The sequence below is a fragment of the Kogia breviceps genome, chromosome 9, assembly GCF_026419965.1.
Source record: "Kogia breviceps isolate mKogBre1 chromosome 9, mKogBre1 haplotype 1, whole genome shotgun sequence".
Lineage (NCBI taxonomy): Eukaryota > Metazoa > Chordata > Mammalia > Artiodactyla > Physeteridae > Kogia > Kogia breviceps.
Window position 1 is genome coordinate 108,728,768 of NC_081318.1, and position 14,477 is coordinate 108,743,244.

At 54.6% G+C, this 14,477-nt stretch overlaps 1 protein-coding gene across 2 annotated transcripts in view; it reads left to right on the forward strand.

The window, feature by feature from the left end:
• The window catches only part of VOPP1 (VOPP1 WW domain binding protein), a 98,855-nt gene extending 87,287 nt beyond the window's left edge, over positions 1-11,568 (forward strand). Inside the window, exons 5-6 of one of the 2 annotated variants that reach the window (XR_010842328.1) lie at positions 6,604-7,112; positions 9,904-11,568. Coding sequence is in view for 1 of the 2 variants with exons in the window: in XM_059074574.2 (XP_058930557.1) it covers positions 6,604-6,794 (191 nt within the window). In the remaining variant the exon portion in view is untranslated. Of the gene's footprint in view, positions 1-6,603; positions 9,154-9,903 lie in introns of those variants that run through there. The other variant, XM_059074574.2, reaches the window with a different exon arrangement.
• The last annotated feature ends 2,909 nt before the right edge of the window (positions 11,569-14,477 follow it).

The following is a 14,477-nucleotide window of genomic DNA, read 5'->3' on the forward strand; positions in this document are numbered from 1 at the left end:
CAGGTACCTAATTTACCCACCTGCTATCTGTTCTATTTCTTTAATATTCTAAGGTGCTCAGATGTTTTAATCCCATCCTGCCAGTTCCCAGCGACACCCATGAGTTGTGGCTGTTAACATAAAAATAGCAATTAAATGGGACCCGTTTGCCATTGTTTCTCATTATCCCCTCGTGTGAGTGACCACGCTGCGCGCATGTTGCAGACACGCCTGCAGCACACCTCCGGTACGAAGATCACAGCCCCAGACCCCCGTCACCCCTTCAAATGCTTCTGTCCCCAAGGGCAACAGTTCTCACGTGCAGACACTCACCGTCTCCTACTGCACTGTGGTGCCGATACGCAGATTTTGTTCTGGGCGCTAAGAGGACAGGGTAGCTGATCCGGCTAGGATGCGGGTGACAGTCAGTGAGCTGCGATTCGGATTTGAGACTTGAACGATCAATGGGAACGGACCCGATGGGAGGCTGCGGAGGGGTGGTGTGAAGACGGGGAGGGCTTTCCGGGAGGAGTGGTCTGCGCGTTGAACGCCCGGGAGCTGCTTTCCGCCCAGGGGGAGGGAGAGGTGAGCAGGATGCAGGCAGTTGGGCTGTTGTTGGGAGGGAAAGAATGAGGCAGGATGGTGAGAAATGAGGCTTCGAAGTAGGTGAGAACCTGATGACGGAGGGCCTTTCACCCCTCGTGAGGGAACTCCGCTTATTGTCCTGTGCGTGAACTGGTGGCTGTGGCGACCTGGTGGGCAATGGATACAGGACATTCGAGTCACGGGAGGAGGCCTGGGCTCCGTGCCTGCTGGCACGTGTCTGAGAGACCTGCCTCCACCTTGAGGAGCCGCGTGCCTGGAGGAGGTGGGTGTAGCGCGTGGGCTCTGATGAAACCGAGAGAGCACAGGCAGCGTGCGGAGGGAGGGAACACTAGAGCCCGCTCTGAGCCGGGCCGATGGTGAAGGCGCGGGGGGCGGGTGGAATCGGACGGGAGGGCTCGGGCCCATTGCTGGCCGGCCACTCGGTCTTTCTCAGGTGGCCGTCGGCTCTCCGGCGTTCCCACTCCGTGCTCTGTGGCCAGCCGGATTCTTCTGCATCCCAGGAAAAGGTTGGCCTAGCTTATCTCCTCATCCTTTCTCACTGGCCAGTTAAGAAAGCTTGGCGGCCAGGCCCTCCTCTGGCAGATGGTATCTTTGAAACTTTTAAGAAACAGTTCATGTCAGTGCTTATGAGTTACTACAAGTATAGGAAGTTATGGAAATCTCCCTAATTCGTTTTGGAAAGCTAGTGTAACCAAAGTAAAATTATATTGGATCATGTTTCATGATCATAGATACAAAAATCTTGGGAAACTGAATTAAACAGTGTGTCCGCTCGGGTGGGGCTCTTGTCAGTCGGCTCATCTTTGCTGAATCTAGGGCTCCCTCTGGAATCGCACAGAGACTCTCAAGGAGGAAGAGGCGGTGGCCGCACGGAGCAGAAAGACTTCGCGTCTCTGGAGGAGGAGGCTGTGGCCGGGTCCAGAGCGCGGCCCGGGGCGGGTGGTGGAGCGGGGGAGCCTGGGTCGTGACAGCCCTTCGCCACGCCCTTGGCCGCCCACGCGGCTCAGAATGTAGGTCCATCTCGCCACCAGCCGCCGTCTCTGGTTTTTTTTTTTTTTGCGGTACGCGGGCCTCTCACTGTTGTGGCCTCTCCCGTTGCGGAGCACAGGCTCCGGACGCGCAGGCGCAGCGGCCACGGCTCACGGGCCCAGCCGCTCCGCGTCACGTGGGATCTTCCCGGACCGGGGCACGAACCCGCGTCCCCTGCATCGGCAGGCGGACTCTCAACCGCTGCGCCACCGGGGAAGCCCGCCGTCTCTGGCTTTGCCTGTCCCTCTTTAGCCGGGACTTCTTCCCCCATCTCCTCACCCCATTGTGAGACACGCGTCACAGTGGAAAGAGCCTGGGCTTCCCAGCCGCACCCCTGGGTTCAAATTCCAGTGCCACCATCTGGTAGCTGTGCGACCTTGGCCAGTTTTGTCTTCCTGAGCCTCGGTGTCTTCAGGAAAGCGGATGCAACACCAATACCCTTGCTGTCCCCACTGCGCCCTCCACGTAGGCTAGAGACGTAGTGCAGGTGGCCGTTACTGACGCCGAACACCTGCGGGAACAGCGGGGCAGCGGTGTGGCTGCAGTCGCTTTACCCACTCCTCCTGGTCCCTTCCCCTCTGCCTCCTGGAGAAACAGTCTTCCTCTAACTCCAGCTTCTTCACAGATGCTCTGTCTTTCCTTTCTCTAACTAAGCCTTCGGAACTGAAGGGCTAGTTCTTTTCCCGCGCGTCCCGCCCCCGCTAAGTTTAGGGAGATGGTGCTGGTGTCCCCTTGGCTCTTGCCCATCGCTTCTTTATCCACGCAGCCCCGGCTACTTTGAATCCCGCACCAGTTGGCTCTGCTGCTCTTTGTCACATTTTGCTACTGTCTGCGAGCATCTCTTCTTTGAGGACTTTGCAATCTGTCTGCTCAAATCACCGACCCCCAGCGGCGCGCAGCACAGAGGCTGCCTGTGTGAGCGCCCGGTCCTCCTTCCCACGCGGGGAACGTGTTGGGTGCCCTCCTGTGTACCAGGCTCTTTGTAGCAGACAGTGGGGTTCAAATGTTGAACCAGGCTTCTAAGGTCCCTGCCATCATTGAGCTTATATTCTCTGTAGAAATCCTCTCTTTCCTCTATTTCTGTCCCTAACTCTATAAACGTTGCTCAAGCATTTCCCGTCCTTAAAAATACTTCTGCCGTAAGAATATACAACGGGGAAAACACGGTCTCTTCAGTAAGTGGTGCTGGGAAAACTAGACAGCTACTTGTAAAAGAATGAAATTAGAATATTTTCTCATACCATATACAAAAATAGATTCAAAATGGATTAAAGACCTAAACGTAAGCCCTGAAACATAAAACTCCTAGGAGAGAACATAAAGCAGGACACTCTTTGACATAAATCATAGCAATGTTTTTTTGGATCCGTCTCCTAAGGCAAAGGAAACAAAAGCAAAAATAAACAAATGGGACTGCATCAAACTAGAAAGCTTTTAACAGGGAGGGAAACCATCATCAAAACAAAAAGGGAACCTTCTGAATGGGAGAAAATATTTGCAAGTCATATATAAGGGGTTAATATCCAAAATATATAAAGAGCTCATGCAACTCAACAACAAAAAAACCAAACAACCTCATTAAAAAATGGGCAGAAGACCTGAGTAGACGTATTTCCAGAGAAGACATGCCGATGGCCAATAGGCATGTGAAAAGATGCTAAGCGTCACTGATCACCGGGGACACGCAGACCAAAGTCACACCGAGATGTCACCTCACACCTGTCAGAATGGCCAACATCAAAAAGTTAGCAAGGATGTGGAGAAAAGGGAAACTGCTGTATTGGTGGGAATGTAAGTTGGTGCAGACGCTATGGAGAACAGCATGGAGGTTCCTCAAACAACTAAAAACAGAACTAACAGAAATAAAATGATCCTGCAATTCTACTCCTGGGTAAACATCCAAAGAAAATGAAAACACTAATTTGAAAAGTACATGCCACCCAGTATTCTTAGCAGCTCTATGTACAGTAGCCAAAATATGGAAGTAAACTAAGTGTCCATCAACAGACAAATGGATAAAAAGACCTGGTGTATATGTGTGTGTGTGTGTGTGTGTGTGTGTGTGTGTGTGTAGTGTTATATATATATATAACACTACACACACACACACACACACACACACATATACACACAATGGACTATTACTCAGCCATAAAAAAGAATAAAATTTTGCCATTTGTAACAATGTGGATGGACCTGGAGGGTATTATGCTAAGTGAAGTCAGTCAGACAGAGAAAGACAGATACTGTCTGTTATCACTTATATGTGGGATCTAAAAAATACAATGAATGAATATAACAACACAGAAGCAGACTCACAGACATAGAGAGCAAACTAGGGGTTACCAGTGGGGAGAGGGAAGGATGGAGGGGCAAGATAGGGGTAGGAGATTAAGAGGTATAAACTGCTATGTCTAAAATAATAAACAACGATATATTGTACAGCCCAGGGAAATATAGCCATTATTTTGTAATAACTTTAAATGGAGTATAATCTATAAAAATTTTGAATCACTGTGTTGTACACGTGAAACTAATATAATCTTGTAAATCAACTGTACCTTAATTTAAAGCAGTTTTTTTTTCTGTTTGTTTTGTTTTGTTTTGGCTGCGTTGGGTCTTCATTGCTGTGCGTGGGCTTCTCATTGCAGTGGCTTCTCTTGTTGTGGAGCACAGGCTCTAGGCACGTGTGCTTCAGTAGTTGTGGTGCGCAGGCTCAGTAGTTGTGGCTCACGGGCTTAGTAGTTGTGGCTTGCGAGCTCTAGAGTGCAGGCTCAGTAGTTGTGGCGCACGGGCTCAGTTGCTCCGTGGCATGTGGGATCCTCCCGGACTAGGGTTCGAACCCGTGTCTCCTGTATTGGCAGGCGGATTCTTAACCACTGTGCCACCAGGGAAGTCCCTTAAAGCAGTTTCTTAAAAGAATAAAAAAAAAAAAAAACACGTCTGCCCTTGTCGTACATCCGTTTAGTCACTGCCTCTGCCCCCTAGTCTTCACCCCTTACCCTGGAGCAGCTGTTTGCCCCGGCAGCTGGGCTTCTGTGCCAGCCACGGTGCTGAAACTGTTGGCCAGAAATCCCAAATGTCCTGTGCGCTGAGAAGGCGTGGTGCTGCCCTGTGCCCCGCCACCCCGCCGGGTGACACAGCGCCCGCCTCACTGCTTCACTCTTTCCTCCCGTTCTCCTTTCATTCTTCGCCGCCGCCTACGCCTCCTGTGTCTCTCCCCGTCTGAGTGCTGGTTCCGTCTGCACTGCTCTCCCCAGCCGCCCTCGGGCCCCTCCGCACACTCTTCCTGGGAGGTTTCGGCCACCGCCACATCTCTGCCGCCGCTTCCACAAAGAAGGCGCCCAAGAGCTGCCTGGGCTCCCGCGGGCCCTGCCCTCTTCCTCTGTCCCCTCTCCCGCCTGCTGGGCCCCTTATCAACACCAGAAGCCGGGCCTTTCCTACGTGGGCCTCTCCTCCTCCCCACGCGCTCCACACTGAGCTGGTCCCGGGTCCTCGGATACGCCTCCTGAACCCCTCTCTCATCCTCTCCTCCCCATTTCTTCTCTCATATTCGGAGGCTACCATTGTGTCTTTCCTGGACTATTACACTAGCCTCTTTATTTTTTTCATCTTTGACTTTTTATGTGTATAAATGTAAAGGGATTCAGAGATAAATAAAATATAATCTCTGCCCTTGAGAGGTGCACGGTCCTGGCTGGTCACGGGCTTGTATACAGATGTGTCTTGCAAACGAGCACGTCTCCTGTGGCAGCAGGCAGGAGCTGATTAAGGTGCCACCTGTGGCTGACCGCGCTCCTCCCGACACCCCTGAATGCATCTCTGGCCACGTGTTTCTGTCCTGTACTCTCTCCTTGAGCACGCTTGTAGATGTCCAAGACACCCTGCACGCCTTGGTGGGCACCTTTCCAGGAATCTGACCTTGATTCACTTAAACTGTGGCAGAGGAAGATTTGCACGAAAAAAGACCCTACACGGTACACACACAGAGACGACCTCTCTGGCGCCCGAGTGGTCTCCTGGGTTGAATGAGGCCTAACTCAGATACACCTGATTTCACTCGCGAACTTAGCCCAGCGCACATAAAACCCGGAGCCCACAGTTTCTCTTCTTGATTCTCTAATGATTTAGGCAGTCTCCTGTCATGTTACCAACATGATCAGAAAAAGCAGATCTAAGAGAAACAGGCTCCGAAACAGCGGCCCGGGTGTCTCTGCCGTTAGAGGAGAGTCAGGGCTGGATTCGGGGCAGGGTGGCCAGCATATCCCTTCCTGTCGCTGTCTGTGCTCTCTGGACCCCCGCGCCCCGCACCCTGGCCCACAGCGGGGCTCGGCCTGCCTCCTGCAGCCTCTCCCTGAGACGGGCGCGTCCTCCCCCGCCTGCGGCATCCAGGGCCGGGACAGAGCCCACAACGTGTCAGCCCGCCCCGCTGGCATCCGCCCCGTGGCTCGTCGCCTCATCTGGGAGCTGGGTTCACCTGGGTGACAGGTAATGTGCCCCGATTAAACGTCCAGCCAGCAGGTGGGAGTGGAGCCGACACTGCAGCAAACCGTTCTCAGAAAGCGCGTGGGGGCGCCGGCGATGGTTCTGGCCGAGCTTCGGGAACACAGGCCCCTCTTTTCGGCTCTCCCTCAGTTGACCTACCTTTCTACGCCCAAGCTTTTAAGGCCCCGAGGGACACCTGGGCCCCTCTGTTGGTAATTTTTCGGTGCCCCTCCCCAAGATCGTGGCAGAGCTGCCCCGGTGTGTCACTCGGCTGCGGCTTGGTCCCGGCCCCACGCTAACGTCCCGCCTTCACTCAGACACCCCCCGGGGTTGTCGTGCTTCCGGGCGGTCTGCATCCAGTAGAGGAGAAGCTCCAGGGGGCCGGGGCTGCCGTGTCGCCTCGGCTCGTTACCTGGTCCCGGGCGCCCTGCTGCGTCCGGGCCCTGGCTGTGATGGGCTGTGGGTTTTTTCTGCTGTGCTCACGTGTGCCTGCCTGTCTTTCAGGAGCCCAGCAGCTGGGGCTGCCGTTTTACACCGACCCTGCAGGAGCAGGGGGGAATCCTGCCGGGAACCCTGTGGCGATGGCTTTCCAGGTCCAACCCAACTCACCCCAGGGGAGCATGGCCTACCCACCGCCCCCTTCCTACTACAACGCGCCGCCGCCCCCATACGAGCAGGTGGTGAAGGCCAAGTAGCCGGAAGCTGCCCGGCACCTGCCTGTGCAAGTGGCCGGGGAGGCCGGGAGGGGCTGTCACTCGCCCTCTGTCCCCATCACTGTTCACTTCCAGGAATGGTCTTCTGAGCCACTGAGGGCAGATTCCTTTTTGGCATCTTCAAAGCAAGCACAGCTTCCTTCCAAGGTTTCCTCGGAGGACCAGTCTTTGAATTCACCCCGTGTCTCCTCTGTTGCTTCCGTTCCCAACATAATCCGTGCTCTGGCCGAGTGGAGAGTCCCGACGGTTGACCCCTAGGGTGGCGCGCCCGGACCCTCAGGGGAGAGACCCCGGCGGCAGGTGAGGCGGGGCGCGTGCAGGTGAGTACGCGTGAGCGTGGGGAGGGGCCCGGGCCGCCCGGAAGGCCCCGCGCACGGCAGGCGGCCCGTCTGAAACGAGGCGCCACCTGGCCAGCTGTGGGAGCCCCTCGCCCGTCTGTCTTCCTCTTCAAAAGGCTCTCAGAGCCATGGGTGTTGGCGGCGCAGCCCCGGAGCCCTCTCTTCTCCATCCCCTTCCTGGACACCAGAGCTGCCCTCTGCACGGCCAGCGCTGGGAGAGCCCGGGCACGGCCTGCACCTCAAGGAGATGAATCCGGAATCGGGCCAAGTTGCTGTCTACAGTTATGTGAAAGGCACTAAGGAAAGTCACTTATTCAAGTTCATGGGAAATTGCCCCCTGCCTCAAACCGGACATTGCATTTGATGAGCTCTTGGTCTGACCTGGGGAAAAAAATGTTCGAGCCCTTTTCAGTGTGTCCTGTGGAAGGGGGCGTGGGGTCCTGTCCTGAGGTCAGACTCGGAGTCTTTCCTGGACATCGGCAGCTCTCTGGCCCAGGCCCCCGTGCGCCCTCCCCCGAGGTGGCTCTGACGGTGCGTGGCCATGGGCGCTTGCAAAGCAGAGAGGAGCCTCACCCAGCTGGGAAGCCACAGCAGCCTCTGGAGACAGGTGTCCCAGCAGGACGCAGTCAGTGGCTTGGGCCCGGGTTGGGCAGGCCTGGGCCCCGGCTGACTGATCTCAGCAGGTGTACGCCAGGCTCCGGAGAGGAGGAGCTTGCTAAGAAAAAGACGGGAACGCGAGACCCCAGGACGGCAGAGAGAGCTCTTCAGAAAGGACCGAATAGATTTCACCGACGAGTTAAGCAAAATTAGAATAAAGAAGATCCGGTTGGAAACGCAAACCCTGGCTCAGAAACCTCTCTGGCCCTGGGATCCCAGGGAGTCCTGGGGTCGTTAGGGGGCCGGAGTCCTGCTCCTCTGCGTAGTGAGCTATGCCCACGATCGTGTATTTCAACCCAGAGTGAGACCTGACAGGTCACGTACAGGGAGGGCAAAGCCGCGTAGCCGAGACACGCAGATCCGCGTGTATGTAGCGGTGGGGTGGAGTGCTTTTTTTTGACATGAACTCAACAGAGCCTCTTGAGGAGTTGTCACTCATTGAACCTGAGCGTCAGGGCATCTCACCGGGGTGGATACTGAGGGCTTTCATTCCCTAGCCCTAGGCTCCGTGTCCCTGCTCTCCTGGGACACGTCTGTGGCGTAGGGGTGAGGAATCAGGTGGGGAGTCTGGGAGCCTCCCCGGGAATTCCACAGGACGCTCCCGGAGCCAGATGAACACCTTGGAAACAGTCCGTGAGCACGGATGCGGCCGCCGGTGTCTTTGGCCACCGCGTGTGACCTCTGAACTCGTGTGCCCAACTTCAGTACCTCCCCGCACTCGAGTCCTTGATTCGAATGAGACGACAAAGCGCAACGTTTGCTGTTTGCAACCCAGGACAACTAGGCGGGTCCAAGAGGTCCTCTTCCTCCAGGCCATTCGTTTTGCATTTTCAGGTCCAGTTTCTCCCTTTCCTGTTCGGACGAGGAAGCGCCCCGAGAGCTGCCCCTGCAGTTGGAGTGGGTGCAGCTGAGTAGCCCCCCAAATGTCCGTGATGAAATTTTGTTTATCTTTTTGATAGCAAATGATCTTGAGACTGAATGATTTAGGTAGCACTCAACAATTTTATATTCATGTTCGTGTGAGATAAATTTTGTTTGCCCTTGAGCCGGGGTGAGAACCCAGTGCTGTGGGCACTGACACTGGGTGTGGCAGTTCCACTCGCAGTGACGCTTCCTGCCCATCCTGTTTGCCCCCGTGCTGTCGGTGGGCAGTGCCCACCGCTTGGAGCGAGTCCAGCTCCCGGTGTGTGAAATTCCATGCAGTTCCGTGGAGTGTGTGGCCAGGAGTGAATTGGGAGCAGATCGGTGCATGCTTCTCCTCCTGTAACACGTGGCCCATTTCTCTTTTCTGTTCTTTTGATAGGGTCATGTTTCCTATGTATGCAAAATAAAAATAAATTCGGGTGTGTGCTTTGACTGTTTTGCTGGGGAGTGGGAAAGAGGGGAGGGAGGAAGTTTCTAAAGCAGGACGCACGGTGGGCTCTCAGTTCAGCTGGGTGGGGTGGAGTGGGTGAGGAGTGCACCCAATCTCAGGAGAACTGGAAATTAGATGCTATCCAAGAAGATAAGGGACTTTTGTTTCACCAACACATTTAAAATATCTAGCGAAGGAACAAATGATCGGAATAGGAAGACGGAAGCATTAATTATGTGGACTCACAGCTAACACTGGTATTAGTTATCTGGGGGCCTGAGTGCACTTTGCATAGGTAGGGGAGCCTTGATTTTAAAATCCAACTCTAGGGCTTCCCCAGGGAACACGGGTTCGAGCCCTGGTCCGGGAAGATCCCACATGCCGCGGAGCAACTAAGCCCGTGCGCCACAACTACTGAGCCCGCGTGCTACAACTACTGAAGCCTGTGCACCTAGAGCCCGTGCTTCACAACACAGAGAAGCCACTGCAACGAGAAGCCCGCGCACCACAAAGAAGAGTAGCCCCCGCTCTCCGCAACTAGAGAAAGCCTGTGCGTGGCAACGAAGACCCAACACAGCCCAAAATAAATAAATTTATACCAAAAAAAAAAAAAAAAAACAAAAAACCACAACGATTTCTCTCACAGATCTATAGCTGCTACGGTTAGGCTGTATTTTAGATGAATCACCAACTGAGATAATGTTTATAAAGAAGTGTTTTATAATTTACTATCTTAAAACAGGACAGGAAATAAGGCAGAAGAGGCCAGACAGCCTGCTGGTGGGGAACTCGGAGCTGACTTGCGCGCCTGGGAGCAGCGTCGTTTACACGTCAAAGTTCATGACTGGAGATGCTTCACTCTTGCCCGTCGCTCCCAAATTTCACTGAACTCCAAAAAGTCCATAATAGTTATCAAGGCAAAAAAGTGCAAGATCAGAAATTGTCATTTCTGAAATAGAAGGCGGCAGGTGGGACTGACGGATGAAGAAAGCGGATCTGAGAAGATGGGAGCTGACAACAGGCAGAGGAGTTTCAATGACTCACATGATCTCCAGTCTGTTTCCTCAACTGCAAAATCACATCATGGTCACTCATCGAATGTTAGAAATCCTCTGTTCTCCCTCATTCCTCTTTGCGCTGAACAAGAGGAACTGCAGCCGCGTGGGAGAGAGAATGAGTTCCCCCCGGTCCTTTGCCCACCAGGAGATGAGCTTCGTGGTGTGAGGGGAGCAAATTCCCCTTGAATACACCCAGGATGTGAAGATGGAAGCCGAAGGGGTCCCATACGGCTGCCACTGCCCCCCATGTCACCTTCCCGTCTTGAAATGTTGGCTACGGGCTGCTCAGCAGTGGGTGTCGAGCCTACCAGAGCTGGGAAGGAGAAACCTCGGGCAACCATCTTTTTTCCCCCACCATCGCCGTTGAATGAGGTCTGTGCGTGCCCCAGAACCAGCCGTGATTATAAGCAGTCCGTCCTGTTACTTGGGCGTCTCTCTCGCCATTCCCTGACGCCCCCACAGCTTTTTGTTCCAAAGCTCCTGCCCCCCTTGGCTGTGCCGCGGCGTCCAGGCTGGATCCTGCTCAAAGCCTTCCTGAAAATGGTGTGGTTGGTGCAGGGACGATGATTGACACCTCCCACCCCCGCCCCCCGGCAGAGCTGGGTCCTGTTGCGTCTCCCGTTCTGACTCCAGGCGCCAAGGTCTGGCTTTGCTCTTGTGAGGAAAGGCTCCTGGTCCCCAGGGTGTAATGCGGGTGGAGGAGGGCCCCGTGGTCTCAGCGGTGGCAGGAATGCAGGGGGGGGGGGGTGCTGCCTTTTCTTCCTCTCTGGACTCGAAATCACACACAGTCCCGAGGTCCTGAAAGCGCTGAGTCACGTCTGCCACGGACCGGTGCTCGTCGTGCAGGAGCGGGAGGCTGTGTACCTTTGTGGGTACAGCGTGTGCGCCTCTGAAAAGTGCCTGGCCACAGCCTTTACAAGCGATAACGATCCCGCATGTTTTTGAGGAAGAAAGGAATTTTTCATCTCGCTTTAAAGTTTATAAGGAGAAACGCTTTTAGATGTACGTTCTAGACCAGGGCTGTCCGTTAAAAAGATGTCAGCTAAGCATGTTATATAAATTTTCATTAGTTACATCAAAAAAGATGAAATTTATTTTAATAATATTTAACCCAATGTATCAAAATATTATTTCAACATGTAGCAGTGTAAAATATATTAAGAAGTGTTACATTCTTTTTTCCATACTGTCTTCCAAACCCAGTGCGGATTTTATATTCACCAGCACGGTGAGCTTGAGGCGGCTGCATGTCAAGTGCACAGGAACTCCACCGCCAGGGGCTGCCTTATTGGACAGTGTGAGGCAAGTGCGTAAGAAAATGCTCCGCTCCTACTGGCCGCTCAGTCACAACAAAAAAAGGAAGTTAATTACGAAAAGGTTGAAGGTAAAGGTCAACCTCAGGTGATAGACAGTTCTTAGGGACCCAACACATTCTCTAAATTAAACGTCTGATGTTGTAGACTCTGTAACAAAACTCAGAGTCTTAAGGTTACAAGTCAACAGTCTCGGGAGGTATGGGGCGAATTCTTCCCGAGCTTCTGGGGAGCGTGAGGGGTGCTGCCCCCATTGCAGCTCAGCCTTTCATTCCAGCCCCCAAAGGCACTGCTAAGAAACAGCCAGGTGGAGAGGCCGCAGGTCCGGCGGGACCTTGGAGAGCATGCCCAGATCACGTGCTCAGGTCTGGTACATGGTGCTGGGACTAGCCCTGGGGTCTTCTGCCCCAAGTGTCCCCCAGCCACCAGCTGTCAGCCCTTCGTCCTCACCAGGTTCTCCAAGGAAACAGACATCCTGGAAGGAGTGAGTTGCTGTCGAGCAAGGGAAGGGAGGGAAAGGCAGTAGTTGGCTTCTTCGTGCCTGTCGTGGTCAGGAGGACGTGAGCGTGCCCCCGTGTGGGCGCAGAAGAGATGCGGATACAGGTTGCAGAAGTCGTGTCCTCTCGCCGGAGCCCTCATCTCCCCCAGACCTGCCCGGCACGTGCACTTCGGTGCTGGGGAGCCCTGGGGAGGTACGTCGGCGCCTAGCTCAGGTCGGTGCCCGGCCAGCCGGGTCCCCCAGAACCCGGGGATGACGCTCTGACCTTGGACACAGGCTCCCCCCGCCCCCCACCTTCAGTTCTTGCCCTCGCCGTCCGGTCCTCGTCGCCCCGTGTGGGGAGGGCCCTGGCTTGGCACTCGCAGTGGAGCCGGGTGGGCACTGGGGGGGGGGGGCATACGCGCACATGGACGGGCGTTCCGGACGCCCTGCCGCGGAGTCGCCCTGACGACCGGGGGCACGGGACGTCCTGGTGTCCCCGTTTCCCCATCTGGAGAATGGGGCTACGAAGGCGCCCAGGGTGTGCTGCGAGTTGGACAGCCAACGACGCACGCGCCACCCCGCGATGAGCCCGGGCCCGGGGACGGCGGCTTCTGCGCCCAGATCGCCCGCGCAGAGAGGGGTCTGGGGACCGGAGACCGGGCCCCGCCCCGCCCGGCCCCGAGCCAGGTTGGGGCGCGGCACCTGCGCGAAGAGGGTGGGGCGGCCCCGGGGAGGCTCCAGGAGGGGACCCTGCTTAGCCCTTCTTGGCAAAGCCCCTGCTGGTATTTTTACTCAAAACCAAACCCATGCCTTTATTTTTAATCTAAAATGTAGACCGTCCAGGAAAGCACAAAGCAACAGGTAAACAGAAATCAGCTGCGACCCCAGTATCCCGAGACTGCAGCTGGGCGTGTTTCCGTCGCTCTCTAGGCCCCTCGCTCTGACAACACATGTGCACCGCGGGACCCTTCGTAGCCCGCTTTTCTCTAGCATTTTTCCTGGCATTTAAATAGTCGCCTGCTTCTCCCCTGCAATGATTAAACAGCGCCCCGCCGCACGGCTGCTCCGCAGCTGATGGAACCCACACACTCTGATCTAATTTTGGGGTCGTTCCATTTTACTTTTCATTTTTAAACAACAAAGTATTCTACACGCCCAGAATAATGCGTGTAGCTTTTGTTTAAGGCGTATGGTGGATGCCGGCTGGATGCTCGGGAGCGGGCGGCGTGGGGCCGGGCCGGTGGTGGACGAGGACGCAGGGGACCCGCGTCGCCCTGAACGCCCGCCGGGCCTCGAGGCGCTCCCTCCCGCGCCAGCCCGGACCCGGGGCCGTGGACGCCTAGTCCCGGGTGACTGCGCGGGCCGAGATCGCCGACGAGGCCCCAGGACGGTGGCTGCCGTGAGAAACCAGGCTCTCTTGTGATGCCTCTCCGTTTGTTGGCGTAGCTGCGGACGACGCCGGGCAGATATACTCACATGCACACCCAAGCCCGCTCCGGACACAGACCGGAGGCGCCCCGCGCATCTGCTCCACTGCGCCCCCTACCGCCGCCTACATTTTACGTTGACAACCTCCCTGCTTTTCTTCCTCCTCTTACCACAGACGTGTTTTGTTTCACTTTTCGCTTTACGGTATTAACGTATTTCTCCAACTTGCTTTTTTTTTTTTGCAAAAATTGTTGCTAATTTTTCCCTATGATGAACAATGCTGTGCTGAGCGAGCTTGTGACCATTTTTAATGTTCAGCCACGTTTATTTCCTCAGAATAAAACCTCAGACTTAAATTGCTGGGTCGAAGCATCTGTACATTTTTTCGGGCTTTCGGCAAATATTCCCATTAGGAAGACTGTCCTGACGTGTCCCCCCAGGCTTCGCAGGCACTGCGTATGATCAACGGTCCATGCATGACTGCCAACTTGAGGAGGAGCCGGAAGCCCCATTTTTGTTCAATCCGTATCATTTGTTACGTGAAGCTCTTACCAACTGTGAGAAACACCTTCTCGAAAGGTGTGTGGTTGGCAAGACTAAGCTCTCATGGAAAAGAGAAGGTTGGGGAGAAAACGTGAAATACAGTAATCCAACCCCCATTCCCTTCCCTACTTCTCCTATAGAAGCCAGAAGAGCCACACGTTTTCTTTGCAAAGGGCACAGTCTCGGCCAATGATAGATACTACAGAAGCCTACTCTGGGCCTCTGGGAAAGATTTCACTTTTGTCATAAATGAGATGAGTTGCTGGCACCGCCACATGCAGGTTCACCCTGCTTTCAACACTTGATGTGATATCTGGAGCTGCAGCAGCTGCCGTGTGACCATGATGGAAAGGCCAAGATGATCACAGAGATACCAGCTTTCATAGGGTTGAACCACTTCTAGGTTTCTTATTTACCTGAAGAAACACATTCCTGTTAATCAGAGGTTTTCTGTAAGTAACCTTCCTTGTGGGGTTGTTGTGGGGATCACGTG